This window comes from Martes martes (assembly GCF_963455335.1).
Source record: "Martes martes genome assembly, chromosome: 5".
Lineage (NCBI taxonomy): Eukaryota > Metazoa > Chordata > Mammalia > Carnivora > Mustelidae > Martes > Martes martes.
The window spans coordinates 63,269,361-63,288,570 of record NC_137892.1 but is presented as its reverse complement, the minus strand read 5'-3'; the positions used below and the strand labels follow the sequence as shown (position 1 = coordinate 63,288,570).

Genomic DNA, 19,210 nt, shown 5'->3' with positions numbered 1-19,210 from the left:
AGCCTTTGCTCTCTTCACTTTCCAATTTATGGAATGTGAGAGGAAACATGGAAGGGGAAATAGGATTCAAAAAGGTAGACTACATCCAGGCAGGGAATGAAGTTGGCCAGGAAGAGAAGCAGAGGGAAGATGATGACAGTAAAATGAGAAGTAATTTTGTTTCTTCAGAGGCATTTTTTCATCACTACTAGTACATTTCACCATTGCTGGCACCTGATTCACTAAGAACAAAGCAGTGCATTCATTTTTGTATGATAAATTCAGTTTAAAAAGGGAAAGCAAACATAAACTGATTATATTGACAAATATAGTCAATAAAATAATATGTATTTTATTTTCCCTTTAAAACAAACATATTTAAGTATCAAATATAAAGTTTTAAATGAAAATTAGTATTTACCTATTGGATTAAAAACATGCATCTGCATGCCCATTGGAAGTTTTTTCCCTCCTATGTGGATATTTTCTATCTTCCGATCAGTAGTATTATTTAATGTTATTTGTATGGAGACCATCTTATCACCAAAAATACAAGGCTGCCTTGGAAAGAAATAATGTGCAGCTAGGCCTCTTCCACTCATTCGATGAAGCAGCACATGAGTTTTCACTGGTACAAAGACAGGAGTATTGACCTATTGCACATTGGAAAAACAAATAAAGATGAATTAGTAAGTATATTTATTCTCAGACAATATAAAAACTTATATGATATTTAACTCCTATTTTTCCTAAAGTATTATATAAACTACAATAACAAACATCATACCCATAAATATTAAGTCAGAAATTATACAAAAATGTAGAGAGACCACCTTCAAAACAGCATTAAAATTTTTCTGTACTCTATAACACATATTAAAATATTTTGATAATATGTGGCTAATTAAGAATAAGCTGTTGTATATTCAATTTCTTTAGAGTTTATAAACTTTTTTGTTAGTTTTTTTCTTAGGTACACTACATTCCAGAATCTTACTAATTTTCTTATTAGTTTTAATAATTTGTCAGTTGATTTTCTCAGATTTTTGAACTGTAAGATACTATCATCTACGAATAATGAACATCTTGCACCTTCATTTCTAAACTCAACTCCTTGGACTTTTTCCACCTTGAATTTCTTTCACCATAAAATGAAGACTATCTTTAAGGTGGTCTCTTCCTTTGCTTTAATGATTAAAAAGAGCTTCCTTACTTTGAACTCAGGTAACTATTCACTTTTATTTTCTTTTAGAACTCTCATGGTTGCGATTTTTAATTTGTGTGGAACTGATATACATATATTGACCTCTATACTTAATTATTTTCTTTAAATACTTAACCAATTGTCTGAACATGATTTAATGATTGGCTTTTCCTCAGTGACCTATAAATGCAAACATTCTGATTATTTATGTACTTGGAGACATTTTTGGACCTTGACTGAGTTGTTAAACCAGTACCACATTGTTTTATTTCTTATAGCCCTATAATATGATTCAATTATTGGACAAAACAAAGTGTCTTTTATCACTCCATCCCCTACCAACCCACCAGTATTTTCTTGGCTAATTGTCTCTTTATATCCTTCTGTTGAATTTTAGCCTCTTTTAGTTAAATCTCCCTTCAATCTTGAGTGCATTCAGAGGGAACACATTAAATGAAGAAACACAGTTCCTTCTAAAATCATGTGATAGCTATCTTTCCATTCAAAGTCAAACTACTGCATATGGCTTGACCTGACATGGCAAGCTTTTTTTAAAAAAAAAAAATCAATTTGTAATTAAACAGGCCTAATCAAGATTTTTTCCTAACAAGTGTGCTCTCCCAAACTAGATTTTCTATTATAATTGTGAGTACATTTTAACCTATTCAACATGTTCATCATGCCAGTGATACCTGATGACATTAAAACTTAATAATACTAGTTTTTTAAAATTCATCAACAAAAATCCAAGAGTTAAATAATATCATATATACAAAATGATAAGCAATGTCTTCTAAGCATCATTAAAATATAGTATTCCTTCTCCAAAAGCTCAACTCGTAAGAGTGAGCAATTTAAAATAATCATCTTAAAATGTATAAAAGAGCTTATTTATAAAACATAACAAATAATTGAGTACATTTTAAATTACGGCTATCTAAAGTAATGGGGCAACTGGTCTACACATTCTACTTCAGCCTTTTGAGGATGATAGCAGTCAGCATTTTAAGTTTTCAAAGCACTTCCACTTCTAAGCTTAGATTCTTTTCCATGTATAAAAATTATATTCAAAAGTCTTTTGTTTCATTGCTCATAGTAAGTTTTATTTCCTTTGCAAACTCTGGAGAGTTTAGTAGCATAACCCAAGACACCAATCTTTGGCAGGGAACATTCATTTAAAGATATAATGGACATCATAAAAATAAGCAAACACATAGAATATGTATGTGTGTATATGACCGCCCAGGTACATATACATATATTTATAAATTTATATTCAGCAAAAATCTTAGATTCCCATGTCACTGAGGCTATGATAATCAACCTTAAAAATAAGACTTCAACTGGATAATCATATTTTTCAGTATCTTATGTTTACTCCTTTAATTAGATGATAACATACCAGAGACAGTAATTCTTATTTTATATTCTTCACTGTTCCACAGACACACTGTCATTAAACCATTAAGTATATGTTGGTGCAGCCAGTTTCTCCTCTATGAAACTCATAGAAGTTTGGGCAACACATAATATGAAGAAATAAAGTTGAAAGTTGGAGAGAAGCAAATGCAGAGTAGTAGAAGAGAAGGAGAGCAGAAGCAGGGGTTCGTTTTACAAGCAGCTAGGAATCAGCACTTAAAACATCATATTAGGGCTTAGATATATAAGAAGGGTACACCCTGTGTCACATAAGACTAGCAATATGTCTTGACTGGCTTATTGATTCTCTCTCAGTCTAGTCCTAGGACACATGGTCCAAATATTTTTTTCTACCCTGCCTCAGAATTCTGTATCTTTATTATTATCGCTAGAAAGTATTAATGGATGTGCAAAGGAAGAAATAAATAATTTTCCCCACTCATTCTATCCATACTCTATCAAGTTCAAGAAGCATTCTTTAATAAATTCAGCATCTAAAGAAGGTCCATTCTGACAGTCCTCAAAGGTTAACCAGAGGTCTATATTCTCTTCTCAGTAAACAGTCTCAGAAGTAGCACTTCGTGGTAATAATGCATACTTCTGAACTAAAGAAAGGGGCTAACTGGAAATGTTTGATTTTTTTAAAACCTGCTTTATAAGATCATACAGATTGTATTTAAGTTAACTTCCTCCACTATCTACATGAATTACACAGGTCATAATATGTCCAATAAAACCAGGAAGTTTCATAAATCCTTCAATAATTTTCACATGCAATACAATTAATCCTGATGTGAAAGCAAGATTTTTGTTTGATATTTTGTACATCAGGCATCTATATTCCAGAAACATGTATGACCTATAGCTGTTTATATTTTAATATGATAAATACTGTGAATGGCTTTTTTTTTTTTAAGATTTTATTTATTTATTTGACAGAGAGAGATCACAAGTAGGCAGAGAGGCAGGCAGAGAGAGAGAGGAGGAAGCAGGCTCCATGCCGAGCAGAGAGCCCGATGCGGGACTTGATCCCAGGACCCTGAGATCATGACCTGAGCTTAACCCACTGAGCCACCCAGGTGCCCCTGAATGGCTTTTTTGATTTCACATTTTATAAATATCAATAATCTTACTAACTGTATAAAATATAAGATAAAGGTAACAAATTACAGAAAGACCTAGATTTGAGTTGTGAAAATGAGGGCTAACTTTGAAAAAAAAGTATATATTTAATGAATTTGAACAAAACAGATCATCTTAGGTAAGGGTTTGCAAACTACAGCCCACAAGCCAAATATGGCCTGCTGCCTGTTTTCATAAAGTTTTATTGGAGTTCAGCCATACTCATTCATTCACATATTGTTGATGGTTGCTTTTTTGCTCTGCACTGGCACAGTGGAGTACTTGCAGGGCTTACTATATTTACTACCTGGACCCTTTATAGGAAAAGTTTGCCAACTCCTCACCTAGGGGCACAGATGTTACATACTTCCTTTTCCCGTTCCCTTCTGTTGTTGTTGGGAAACAAGTTCCCACAGTCTCCCATGTTTTTGGACATCTTCTGAGCAAAGGTATTGACAACTGGGCTCCTGAAACTGTTTTCAAGGATGTTTGTATAGCAAAAAGCCTTTGGAAACAGGAAAATGCCTCCTTCCAGGGCAACGTTGGGACAGATTTGCTACCAGCTCTTTATAAAAGATCGGGATCTTCTCCTGTAGAGGTTCCTGTCCTGTAAAGCAACACACCACACGTGGGCATCACTGGGCCTTCATCCTGTCACCCTGTGGGAACTGGGGCTTGTGAAGAGGCACAAATGACATTACTCTGGCTACTGTTACTGATGTAATAAACTGTGCTTTGTCTCTCTCTTTTTTTTTTTTTTTAAGATTTTATTTATTTGACAAAGCAAGAGAGGGGAACTCAAGCAGGCGCAGTGGGAGAAGAAGAAGCAGGCTTCCCTCTGAGCGGGGAGCCAGATGCGGGGCTCAATCCCAGAACCCTGGGATCATGACCTGAGCCAAAGGCAGAGGCTTTAACCCACTGAGTCACCCAGGTGTCCTGACCTGGTTACAGTTAACTGGTGAGTCCCTTTCCCAAGATTTTTGGGTTCGGGACCTGATAAGTCAAACCTGTCTCTCTCAAATGGCTAAAATTCTGAGATTTAAAACTTTAATGTTTCTGGTCACATTTCCTGACACATTCTGTAAGAAATAGAGCAAATTTCAAAGAAAAGCACAGATGAGGGACAGAGAGCCCTGCTGGTATCTGTGGTTTCTATACTTCTTGAATCTGACACATTCTTGTCCTTCCTGAAAGCTTGGTTTCTGGGAAATACTCCAGGGTTCCTTCTAGTACCTTCCTTTTTTTTGCTTAAGCTAGTTCAAATTGGGTTTCTATCTTTTAATTCCTCCAACCAACTACTGATAGGGATTAGTCAGATTTCAGGATGCTATTGGGGGAGCAGGCAATAAACTTCTAATGGAAGAATATGCTTTCTTGCTCCTTTTCCTAAGGAATGGAGAGATCAGAGACTCAAGTATGGCCTCTAATTAGGTTGAACCACATGAATCTATCAATTCAAAACAGCTGAATTAGCAATCCATATGGTTCAACCTAAGAGCCTGCTTTGGTTCAAGACTTAGTCCTATCTTCCATAGGAAAGAGGAGTGCTTGATGTGGCCATCCTAACTCACTGGAGTTCTATGTTGAGGTTAGAGAGCAAAGTCACTGCTAATAAGAAAGTACCACCTTGCCTTTCTTTGTTCTCTGAGTCTGTCTCCCACGGGTATCTTGGGGAAAAGGTGGTCTTATCCAAGAATTGGGTATTCCAAGGCTCCCTGTCCAGTAACATTATCATTATTTCAAATGCAAAGTAACTATTAGTTATCAATTTACTCACTCTTTCAACTAACATTTATTCAGTTAGTTGTGCCAACCACTACACTGAGGGCTATGATACAGAGACAAAGACAGAATATCCCAGTCTCCAAAGAGTTTACTTTAGCTGGGGAGAACTACGTAAATCATCTAGTGTGATAAATGCCATGACAGTGATAAACTTAGTACACTAAGAAAACACAAAAGTCATAGCTGCCACGTTAAGGGAGAGATCAGGGAGGAATCCATAATTACATGAATGAACTAATAAGTAAAATCTCATCACTTCTCATTATCTCTACTGTTACCATCCTGCTCTGATTCACCACCATCTCACATCTGGATTATTCCAATGGTCTTCCTAGTGTTCTCCTTGCTTCTACTCTCATACCCTACTGAGCACAGATTGAACACAACAGTCAGGATCAATCAGTTAAAATAAAGTTACATCATGTCACCCCTCTGTTCAAAATCCTCCAATGGCTCCCAATTTCGCTAAGCAAATAAAAGCCAAAAATCCTTGCAAAGTCCTGTAAGGCCCCATATGGCCTGACCCCTGTTGTTTCTTTGACTTCATTTTCAATTACTGTTGAACCCATGACTCACTCCACTCTAGCCACCCTGATTTCCTTGCTATTCCTTCCACACACCGTTAATGTTCCCATCACAGGTCCTTGGCAATGGTTCCTTGGAATGTACTTCCTCCACATACTCACAGTGACTCAGTTCTGATTCATCTTTGCTCAGATGCAACCTTTTTAATGAGGCTTAACCCATTTGCATTTCTTCCATCTAATTCCCTTTTTCTTATTCTATAGCCACTTAATACCTTCTCTAACACTACATACATAATTTGCTTATTTGTTGTATTTATTTTCTGTCATCCCATTTATTCCCCACTTTTATGTTCAAATGTGTAAAGCATAATTTTACCCATTTTCAGAATTCAAGCATAATTTTACTATTTTAAATGATTACAGAGGTTTGCAGATAATATACCTCTAGTGCTGGTTTTAACTATACTTCATTTGATGCTGGGTGCTCAATTAAAACACTGTTCCTACAAATACTACAGCCTTATAGCAACATACTCTGGTGATAAGGGGAGATTATCAATATTAATATCTGTTGGTTTTAGGATATGACTTGACTAGAAATCTTCTATTATGTGTACATGCAATTATAAACAAATAAAAAGATACCATATTTCTTAAAGGCACACACAAAGAACAACTTATTAATTAGAAGGACTTCTACGCTATAATCCATCAGTCTCAGAATATCTGTTTTGGATAAAAGCATTACTTCCCATTAAATATTAAAACTTGTAAAAAAAAAAAACCGTGTATAACAGGATACTATAAAAGACAATATGTGAAAACATTTGTTTTGATTTAATTATTTAACTATAATGTTCAAAGAATTAAAAAGCTAGCTGCATTATAAGCAAATGATATGGCTTATCCTCACTATGATTCTTGAGGAGGTAATTAGTTCAGTAACTGTAATAACTCTAAAATAAAAAGCCTCCTTCCAGAGTTAACAGAACAAAAAGCATCAAGTTACAATGAGATAATCCTCTACAAATCTTTACACAGCATATGTTTAAATAATAAAAGTCATTTGTGTACTTTTAGATGGTTTATGAAAATAACCAATCAATTCTGCAGACACAACATTATTTCTAAAGGAAATCTATGTGACTCATGATGCCTGGAGATACACAGAGACAAACCACACATATTTTATCAGTTTATTACAGTAAGCAAATAAGCGTGGAATGAGAGTGCACATAACTGTCTACTTAGCGCTTACTGAAACATTTATAAGAGCTGTTATCTCCCTAATAACAGACAGACAGCGTGCAATTTTAGAGAGGAGAAAAGCTTCATATTTTTTAACACTTCACTAAAAAGTAACTGAAGAGTGTAAAATGAAAAATACTCTGTGCAGTTAGCTGGTAATGGACCATATTATCAACTCAAGTTAGATTTATAGGATACAAACTAGTCACTAATAGTTATTTTATGACATAGCATGTCTGCTTTTTTTTGAGATTATTAAGATTAAAGTTGTAAAACTTCTTTTGAACATAGCCGTTCAAAATGATTGAATTATAAAATTTAAATGAGAATTGAAAAATAAAACATGGAATATCAAGTAAGTGCCTAAGAATAAACCTTGTTCAACATCTGTATTACTATTTCAAAGATAACACGTCCACGTAAAGCTTTATAAAACAATGTTTTCCAGCTTTTTATGCTTTAATCCACATTTAGTCACTTAATCATTTTTAAGTATTATCAATCTATTCTGTTTTTGGACTTCAAAAATATGAAGATCTGCAGTATATAAAATGCTCTCTTTGCATCTGGTTTTGTTTGGCTTATTTTACAGCAGTATATACTTAAACTTATGATTTATAAAAATGACCAGAAAACAAGTACAACAGAGATAGTTTTGTGTTTAAAATTAGTATTTTAACCAATGTATGTCTCAAGTGATAACAGCTGTAATGCAGAAAGCTACAATATTATCTTCTTTACTGAGTTAACTGTAGAGAGGGAGTCTATTTTACCTTTAACCCATAGTATTGACAACAGTACTTAGTAAAGAATAAAAAAAGGAGGGGGAAGCAAATTTTCTTAACTCTTAGCTCTAACTATAAACATAAACTCAAAGAAACATATGTCATTTTCCATCAAATTTTGCTTTAAATAAATGGTTTATAATCCTAAAGCTAACCTCCTCCTTATATATGTAAATCTGGGTATTCTAGAAAGTAATGTTAATTTCTCATATTTCATTTTACTAATCAATATATACTGTGAAGAACATGAGACTTTTTTAACCTCTTTATTTTGGTAATAATATATATTATAAAAAATATATATGCAGAAATATCTGAATACATTATCAACAGACATTTAATGAGTACCTTACTTGACACATGGTGTTAAGCATGCATCAGCAAATTCAACCTGTGGACCAAATCCAGGCCATTGTCATTGGGATACAGCCATATTCCTTCATTTATATATTGTCTTATGCCTGCTTTGTACCACAGTGATAGAGCTGAGTGACTGTGGCCTGAAAACCTGGAAATATTTACTAACTGGCCTGCTACAAAATGTTTGCTGACCCCCTATTATGGGTTGTATTCAGTTTATATCGGTATTGAGATGAGGGGGAGATTATAATATCTTTTTATTTCTCCTCTCCAAATCTATAAGCAAATTTATAGTAAACCTATAAGCTTCAATGTCAATACATATAATGCTTTTTACAAATCTGAAATCCAGACGCACATGATCTTTTACTTAACACTTTTATGGAAAAGTAGTTCCAGAACCACAGATAAAGATATGTCATTCTATTCTCAGATATGTTCTGCTATTCTTTTTTTATTTCCTTTCTGACATTTGGTTTAAGGGTGCTAACAAAAACAAAACTGAATCTGGTTTTCAGAGAGTTTAGCAAAAATGGTTCCAATAACTAATCACAACGACCTTCATCAAAACCAGAATATTTTACAGAAGTACAACACAATTATGTGTTATCTAACAGATGCAATAATCATCTGATCTTAGTAGTTTTACTGCTTTCTCTGATATCAATGACATAATATAAAAAAGAAAATGCTAGTGCCCTCTTCCATTGTAACAAAGCTCAGGACCTTGCATTATCTTTGACACCCTCTTTATTTCCAACAATTAGTTGACTAGTCTGATGTCTCTTATATTCATTTTCTTCCTTCCTACCCATCTACCACCCACTTAGTTGTATCATTTACACTTGAAACATTAAAAAAATGTTTATTTAAAATAGCAAAAAGTAATGCATGTTTCTTAAAAATAATTTCAGGGGTGCCTGGGTGGCTCAGTGGGTTTAAAGCCTCCGCTTTCGGCTCAGGTCATGATCCCAGGGTCCTGGGATCAAGCCCTGCGTTGGGCCCTCTGTTCAGCAGGGAGCCTGCTTCCCTCTCTCTATCTGCCTGCCTCTCTGCCTACTTGTGATCTCTGTCAAAAAATAAAATCTTAAAAAAAAAAATTTCAAACTGTGTGGACAAATAAGTAAAATTCCTCTCAGACTGAACCATAATTAATAATTTGGTGCCCTTCCTTATCTTTTGCTCCCTTCTTACTTCTGCTTACCCATGTAACTTGGTCTCCTGTCTTTAGGTTCCTTACACTTCAATCTGTACCACACACTCCTGTAAAAATCATCTTCTGGGGTGCATGGCTGGCACCCCAGTTAAGCATCTGACTCTTGATTTCGGTTTAGGTCACGGTCTTAGGGTGGTGAGTTCAAGCCCCACATTGGGCTCCATGCTCAGCAAAGAGACTGCTTAAGATTCTCTCTCTCCCTCTGCCCCCTTCCCCACACATACTCTCTGTCTAAAATCAATAAATCTTTAAAACAAATCATTTTCTTAAAGTGTACCTCCCTTATGTGCTCAGCGAACTCCGGTGGAAAGTGCCAGGCTTTGAAGCTAAATAGACTAGAGATGAAACCCTGGCTGTGCAATGTACTAACGCTTACCTAACAAACCCTATGATACTAGAAAAGCTACGCTCTAGGAATCTCAATTTTCACATCTGTGAAATGGGGGAAACCACTGCCTATCTTCCAGGTTGTTGTAAACCTAGGCTGAACATTTAAACAAATTTGGAGGAGTGAAGGGTCTGAGGAACATAAAAGGCCCAAGAAAGTAAGATAAGATTTTAGAGTTGAAATAAGAGCATGTGGCTAAAATCCAGTACAGGTGAAAGTTACCAGAACTGAACAGATAGAGAGGCTGTGAGGTTACAGATGCACAGGATGTTAAAATGTACATGGAGATCTCCCGGATGAAGGTGGGCTGGAGAAATGATGTCAAAGATGCCAAGATTTTCAATGAATGTGGGTAGTGATTAAAGGTTCTCAAGATGAGAATGAAAAGGAAGGGAAGACAGTATAGTAAGATGGGATGGGCCCCTTAGAAGGAAGGAAGGAATGTGATAACAAGGAAATGGTCCAGAGCAACAGCTGCTTCACACAAACAACCTTGCTGGTAATGAAAGATTTCATCAAAGACAATTACAGAGTATTATGAGTGAGGTCAGGCTGAGAATATTTCCAATAGGACATCAAGATCCAAATGGTGATTCCCAGAGAAAAACTAGGCTATATAACAGTACTTTGTAAAAGTACATGAGAGAAATTGGTAGCTGTTCTACGTATTTTATGGTTGGACCATTGCATCTAAATACTGGCTTTGCTGCTTCCACTTAAATGAATTATAACTCAGGGGACAGAAGGATATGGATCTCATCTAGGTAAAGTCCTAGAGGAAGGAAAAGAAGTATCTTAGTTGATGTACAAATTGGAAAGGCAGTGTTATTATGGCTACTTTAATTTTAAATGTTTTTATTTTTTAAATTAAAAAAATTTATTTATTTATTTATTTATTTATTTTGAGAGAGAGAGAGAGTGCTGGAGAAGGGGAGAGGGACAGTGAGTTACAAGCAGATTCCACACTGAGCGTGGAACCTAATCCAAGATCCAATCCCACAACCTTGAGATCAGAACCTGAGCTGTGAGCTGAAACCAAGAGTCAGCACTCAACCTACTGTGCCACCCAGGCACCCCATGGCTACTTTTAATTTTAAGTAAGAGGTCCCTCTGGGGATGCCTTCTTTGAATCTGATAGAGGGTAAAAATATGCCTTTATATCGGAGATGCCAGTCAGATGTACAATAAATTGCTGAGGAATTCCTAACATAGGGTGAGGATGGGGAAATAGGTCCTTTGAGACCGTAAGAATATGCACATATATATTTTTTCTTATCTCTGCATAAATATTTTAAATTTTTCAGTTAGGAGGTAGGGATGGGAAGAAGAACTTGATTTATCACACAAGACCTAAGAGTCTTTGGAGTCCATGTCTGGGGTAGCAAAGCCTGCTGATGACCCAGCCTTCTCTTCATTAAAATCACTTGACTATGAATTTTTCTGGATCAAGTCCTGGGACTGGGGTCTAGGTGACTGTATTCTGGCAAGAGTTCATGTATTCACAGGTTATACCCATTTCTGTCATGTGAACCATTTTTCTTCAGAAGCAATGAAGGCTATGACTTCCTTATTGTCAGGCAGAGTTACAGCTGGCAGTGTTAGGAAAGAAAACACTAGATTTTATGTTAGAAGATGTTCAAGTGATTTGATGAGAAGCAAATCATTTAATTTCTCTGAGCTTGAATTTGTAAAATAAAGGGTAGCATATCTAATTCATTGGATTTTAAGAGCATATAGTGAGATACTGCATATGAAAGTGTTTTGTAGATGGAAGTGTTCTTTAATTATTATTAAAGACAGTGTTTATGAGCACAAGTGTAAAAACAGTGGCAGAACTAAGATTAGAACTTAGTATTTTTAAGTGTCATTTCTGTCAAGCAGTAAGCTACAGTTCGTTATTCAATAAATACAAAATACTCCTTACTATAAAAGAAAATAAAGATAGGTTGTGCCGACTAGTAGGGAGATTTTTTTTCTCTCCTTCAGAGAACTACAGGAAGTGGGATGAACCAGTATTTATTATTTCTTTCCCAAGATTAATAATAATAATAAAAGATTAAAAATAATATTTAAAATATGATCTTAATTGTGAATCAGTATCCTTAGCCAAAGCACTTTCAAAAGCAAATCAATAAATTGAGATTAGAATTATGTTTAAAATACCACTTCTGTAATAAACTAGGTATGTCAAAGTGGATTTCAGGTGATAATTTCATAAGCACATTGAAAAGCAAAAGAATCTCAAGAGAAGTCTGAATGCTGTAACATTAGAGGAAGACTACTATGCTCTGACATATTTTACATTTTTTATTTCATCAGTGGTACAGTATTAATAAAACCTCTGGTATCTATATAGCCAACTTCAGCACTGAAATTATAGAATCCCACTTTTACTCTAGTTATAAGGAATTAACTCTCAGAATTTGACATGTTGAAAAGAACAATGCAGAATATTCCTAAAAAAAAAGTAATGAAGGTTAGTAACCTGAGGCAGCTGGATGGGACACTAGACCAGATGTCAAGAGACCTGGGTTTGAGTTTCAACTCAGCCATACATTAGTGGTGAGACCTTACCTAAATCACAACCTCATTTAGCTTCTGTTTTTCTCGTCTGTAAAATGGGGCTAATTATACAGATCCTGTCTGTTTCACTGAGTTCTTGTGAGGATAAAATTAGATTGTGTATGTGAAACTGATTTTTAAACTGTTCAAGAAAAGGCATTTTTGGGATTATTAGTAAATTGAGTTCTCAGTCAACGTTAAAACACCAATCTGTCAGATAACATAAGGTCATCAGGTTAAAAGTACGTATCAAAAAGCTGAATCACCATTGGAGAGGGGCTTTTAAAACAATATTGCTGTATTTATTGATAGTACCATCCAAAGGCCTTTAAAAAAGTAATCCCTTCCCCCATGTCCTTTTTTTCCCTCTCTGTTAGTTGTGGGTGAAGAGGACTATTCTCTAAAAGGTTTCTAAATGATGTTGATGTTAAAAAATAAAGTATCACCATTTAACAGCCTTTTAAAGAACAGTCCCTAGTACAGTCTTTGTTAACAACTGAGGGAGGAAGGGACTATTTTTTCAAAGGCTTTTAGAGGATGTTGTTAAAAGAATATATAGTGACATCATTTAAAAGGCTTTTAAATAATAGTTCTTCTTCCCTCCCAATTGTAATGTCCTTGGCTTTCATTTATTTTGTACTACAAGCTGAAAATGGACATGCCAACATATTATTGGCCACGGCAGGCATTTGTTGGATGGAGAACGATGTATTGCTTTTAAAAAGGTCGCTGCCCAGAAATAAATCCAATTCTTCAAGAACATAGTACCATTTCTACACAGGATATTGCCCACCCACCTTATCACTGAGTTGCAGTACCTTTTGCTTGTTTTCTCTGAGTTTACTGAAGAAGATATAATGGAAACAGGAAAGAAGTCATAGCTAAGTCATTTTAAGATTTCCTTTGACATGAATGTATTCCTACCATCTGTCCATCCAAAACTGCTTGAGTTAACTCTCCATCTAAATTACAACAAAATCTAACTTCAGCTCCTATTCTGTCTTTATTAAACTATTTCTGCCCACTATGCTTCTCATTTTAAACATTACTCCACCAGCAGATAGCTGGACACTTAGGGTTCCTCTCCACATCCAGCTCACAGGGACAGGAAATATTAAGTCAACCGTTTGGTTTAAAGATTATACAAAGTCAAATAGCCAGTAAGCTCTGAGATAGGTTAGGTCTGATTATCTTTTACATAAAAAAGAACTAGCTCCAGTGGTATAATCACAGAATATGAAACAATTTTCCATCTCTTCTTGTGTTGAATCTTTTCAGAAGATTGTCATGTTAAGAACAGGAATTCCTAGACCTAAAACACTGTGAAAAAACAAGCCTTTAAAAAGTCTAAAAGCACAGCCCTCAAATACACTGTATTTCAATTCTAAATTTTAGTGGGCTCCTTACTTTCTGCCAATCTTGCACACAGAAGTCACTTGTTCTTTATAATGTACCCAAGTCACAATAAATCATTATTTGTGATTTATCATAGTAAGTCACATGGTTTAGTTAAATGTTAAACACTACCCTCAATACATCGCTCATTTCAAGCCCCAATTTATCCACACAACTCTTCCTGACCCTATTTCAATCCATAAAGATATTAGCCACATACCATTTTGATATTTCCTGTAATTTAATTTTCATATTGTTACCTTTATAAGCATTTCATTTTATAATTTGAGTTTATTCTTCTGCACCATGTAAATAATGAAGTGCTAAGCCTAGACAATGATAATTTCTTTGCATGTTTCTGCATAATTTTTATAAAAAGTATAAGTGAGTTTTCTTCCCCAAAGGCTTATATGCAGTAACTCAGTTTGGAAAGCTTTTCAGCTTTCAGACCTTGAATGTGAAATGTCACCACATCTGGCAGTAGTCTCTTATTCACTCAATAAACAACACTGAAATACAAAAATCCACACACATACGCACCCAACTTTTGAACTCTATTGCCCTAAGAGCATAAGTGAGTTACCTGTGCCTAGAATTATATTTGATAGTAAACAGTTAAATATTTTAAAAACTGAATAAAACTTCACATCATCTGAGATGTTTCCATTATCTATTGAGATGTATCAATATTTCACTGAGAAATATTATTATAATTCTTATTCTAATAAATGAAAATTGCTAAGATTTTGAAATAAAAATTCTGACTTGAACATCAAAAAGATAACAGGACGAAGATACAAATATACAAAATTTAATCTAATATGACGGACTTGAAATTTTCAAATTTCTCTTCTTTAAAAAGGATTTTATTTATTTGAGAGAGAGAGAGGGAGAGAGAGTGAGTGGGGGGCAGAAGCAGGAGGGAGACAAGCAGACTCTATGCTGAGTGCAGATCCTGATGTGGAGCTCAATCTCAAGACCGTGAGATCATGACCTGAGTCGAAATCAAGAGTCAGATGCCCAACCAAATAAGCCACACAGGCGCTCCTCAAATCGCTCCTAATTTGAGTAATTCTGAACTAGAGTTAAGTAAAACTGCTTGCCACAAATAAGAACTGCTTGGGTAGGCGGCTGGCCATAACCTCCACAGCAGGCTTTTGTCTAAATTATAGGAATAAGTGAATGATCACCACGGTACAATCAACACCAAGATCAAACAGTACAGGCTTATGTGTGGTATTGGGCTCTGGCTCTGCATCAGAATGACCTCCATAAATGCCATGGCCCTACCCTGCCTCCCCTCTGTAATTCGATAGGTGAGGTTTGAGTATCTGAGTCATCTTCCTCTTCATACAGGTTCTATAGATGAGATAGTATACAGATTAATGGTCCCCAAAGGTATCCCAAGTCCTGACCCACAGAATCTATGAATATGTAACGCAGCACGGTAAGGGGGAATTAAGGTTGCTAATTAGCTGATTTTGAGATGGGGAGATTTTCCTGATTATCCAGATAGGCCAATGTTATCATATGGTTCCTATAAGTACCAGTTAAAAAGGCAGGAGAGTCAGTGTTAGAGTGATGCATTGTGAGAACAACCGAGTCAGTCAGTTTTTTGAAGACAGAAGGGGCCATGAGCCAAGGGATGGGGGCAGCCTCCAAAAGCTGGAAAAGGCGAGAAAAAGGATTCTCTCTGAGAGCCTCCAGAAGGAATGCAGCCATGCTGACACCTTATGATTTTAGCTCAATGAGACCTATTTTGGACTTCTGACCTCTTGAATTATAGGAAAATAATAAATTTGTACTGTTGTCAACTACCCAGTTTCTAGTAATGTATTATGGCAGCAATAGGCAGATAATAAAGGTAATTTTGATGTCTAGTTAAAAACTACTGTTCTGGGGGCACCTGGGTGGCTCAGTAGGTTAAGCCTCTACTTTCGGTTCAGGTCATGATCTCAAGGTCCTGGGATTGAGCTCTCTGCTCTGAGGGGAGCCTGCTACCCCCACTCCCGCCCCGCCTGCCTCTCTCTGCCTACTTGTAATCTCTGTCAAATAAATAAACAAAATCTTAAAAAACAAAACAAAACAAAACCTACTGTTCTGAATTCTTGTGTCATAAAACCTATCCGCGGAAACTATAGCATATGTTTGTTCGCATATATCTTTCAATGGTTGATCTGTGATCTGAGAGGCATCAAAAATTCTGCTTTCCCTATAGTATATTCTCATTATGTTTAAGTTTCAACTAGCAGAGACACTAATAAATTTGAATGTCTCTCAGATCTGGGTAGTTATTTGTCAGAATCATTTAGGACTGTTCGGTTTTTTTTAATCCCTTCCCCTAAATATCCCTTGCATATGTTTAATGATCACATTGAGTTGGTTTTGATGTGCTTCGTTAACTGATAGGTACTGAGGACCAATGAAAAAATAAAAGATGAACTGTCTTCCAAAGGCCCCAATTTAATGCACTGCTTATTATATGAGACTGCCTCTTACTCTTCTTTAGTTAATATTTATCAGTCTTTCTGATAAAACATGCATATACAAACATTTTATATGAGTTCTATAGAAGCAAAAGGGGATTATTATAAGTAGTACTAGTCACAGACATTTGGGTGATGAGGCAATGAAACAGAGAAGTTTCAGTGGGGGAAAAGGAAGGAATGAAAGCAATATGAGAGGGTTTGGGTAGGGCAGAACAAGTTTAGGATAATGAAAACTTGGGTTATAGAGAGAGTGGGTAGGTATTAAAAGAGCAATAATCCTTAAGAAACTCTTAAAAATGTTACTCTCTCTTCCTCTCCCTCTGCCTCTGTCCCTCCCCACTGGGTATGAGCAGGGGAATAAGGACAGAGGGAGAGGGAGAAGGAGGAGCAGATTCCCTGCTAAGCAGGGAGCCTGACTGGGGACTGATTCCAGGACTCTGGGATCCTGACCAGAGCCAAAGGCAGACGCTTAGCCAACAGAGCCACCCAGGCACCCAAAAGTCATATTTTTTAAAAGGTTACATACACTTTGCCACTGTTCATGTCAAAGTTAATGTTGTAACTGCTGGGATATATAACGTAGGTGTATCCCAGGGTACTTATGCAACCAGGGCTATGTGGAAAAGTGGAACCACCAGAAATACAATCAAATGCTGCTCAGAAAAAGCTCAATTCAAGTCTGTGTCTGTATGACAGAAATATACGTAGAATGGTAAAATGTCAGGGCACCTGGGAAGCTCAGCTGGTCAAGCATCTGACTCTTGATTTCAGCTTGGGTCATGATGCCAGGGTTGTGGGATCATTTGGGCTCTGTACTGGGCATGGAGCCTGCTTAAGATTCTCTCTCCCTCTGCCCCTTCCCAGCCTCCCACTTAAAAAAAGGGTAAAGTATTTCTTAATGGAAATTCCGTATCTATGAATCATATTATAGAAGGCATTCAGCATTATAATCCAAGATAAAAGGATTCTTCTCTGAAGATTTGGCAGTAGTAGTTAACCTTTCTATAAAGAACCCAAGGCACCTTCAACAAACCTCGACTACAACTCTACTCATATATCACTGCACTCTTGTGTTTATGGTTTCCATTTCTGTAAGACTCTTTAAGATGTGCCTCAAAACTGTAACCATGGCTTACTTTTATTTGCTGCAGCTCATACCAAATGTTGAGAATGTAAAAGATACTCCACTCATGTTTATTTAATTTTTTTTTATTTTTAAAGATTTTATTTATTTGATAGCGAGATGAAGAGAAAGCACAAGTAGGCAGAGGTGCAAGCAGAGGGAGAGGGAGAAGCAGGCACCCCACTGAGCCTTGAGCCCAATGTGGGGCTCAATCCCAGGACCCTGGGATTATGACACAAGCTGAAGGCAGCAGCTTACCTGACTGAGCCACCCAGGTGCCCCTCCATTCATGTTTATTAAAAGAAATATTCAAGGTCTAAAAAAAACTTTCACTAAGAAAGTCAAAACCTCCGAAGTTTTTACCAGAAGCAAAGGAGAACTAATTCCACCCACAGATACTAAGATTGCAAAGAATGTAAAGGACATTAACCTATATTCACTAGTTTACTCCAAGTATTCTTGGAGATCTGAGAGAACTGAGAAATTTCATACAATCATGAAATGCAATTTTGATGTTGAATCTAACTCCTGCTTAGATCATTTCACTGCCTGTTGATATGGAATAGCATCTTTTGGTTGGTAGCTTTGAAGTAAGTATTGAGCCATGTTATCTATAAAAATACACTCCTAAAAAGCACATTGGTGAGTTTCAGTATATACATAATCTGGTCAGTTTAAAATAGACACATTATGATTCCCCGTTCCCATTTATGGAAAGACTGGTGAACTGATAATCTTTTCCAGATATACATCATTCTTTTAAAAATTAGTTAAAAGGCATGGATATCAAAGAAGAAACAGTTAAAGTAAGCCATATATTAATTTTTGAGAGTCTTCTTTAACAGTTGTACTTACTTCCGGAGTGTATAAAATTAGCAAAGCATTCAAACTTGTTGGGTGGTACCCATTTACAGGTTTTAGCAAATGAAGCCATGTAAAATTTTGAAATCTTTTTTTCCCCCAACAATTTGAGAACATTTCTGATTAAAACCAAGTATGACACGATATAATACCAAACTGGGGCACCTGGATGGCTCAGTGGGTTAAAGCCTCTGCCTTTGGCTCAGGTCATGATCCCAGGGTCCTGGGATCGAGCCCCGCATCAGGCATTCTGCTCAGCAGGGAGCCTGCTTCCCCCTCTCTCTGCCTGCCTCTCTGCCTACTTGTCATCTCTGTGAAATAAATAAATAAAATCTTTTAAAAAAAAAGATATAAGACCAAACTGTCAGTGGCTGACCTGTATTCACGGTTCACCTGTAATTATGCTGTTGTGGCTAAGTTGTTTGATGTAATCCCCAGAAGCAAAACAAAAACATGTATTCAAACATTTTTCTGGCACAAAACATGTCTCTGTCACAAAGCAAGGTCTTAATTTCAAAATCATATTGAGAATCACTACTTGGAGCAGCACTGCCACTGCACAAGGCCTGCACGAAGCTTCAAACCGCATATTATCACCCATTGACAAACCCAACATTTTATGAAGAGCCAGCCCCCCTTCACACTGACATCCTCTGTACCCTGAGTAAATAACTAACAATTCATTTCCTAACCTTGACTTTAGAATCCAGCCTTTCCACCCTTCTTTTTTTTCTTCTTTCCAAACAA

At 36.2% G+C, this 19,210-nt stretch overlaps 1 protein-coding gene and 1 pseudogene across 2 annotated transcripts in view; one reads left to right on the top strand and one right to left on the bottom strand.

Moving 5' to 3' along the window:
• Positions 1-19,210, top strand: part of LOC308342884 (large ribosomal subunit protein uL23-like) — a 1,151,147-nt pseudogene that overhangs the window by 260,279 nt on the left and 871,658 nt on the right. The gene's annotated exons all lie outside the window — the stretch shown is intronic.
• Positions 1-19,210, bottom strand: part of AP3B1 (adaptor related protein complex 3 subunit beta 1) — a 282,043-nt gene that overhangs the window by 35,283 nt on the left and 227,550 nt on the right. Inside the window, exon 23 of the mRNA XM_080804718.1 lies at positions 401-632. Coding sequence (XP_080660844.1) covers positions 401-632 — 232 coding nt within the window. The remainder of the gene's footprint in view (positions 1-400; positions 633-19,210) is intronic.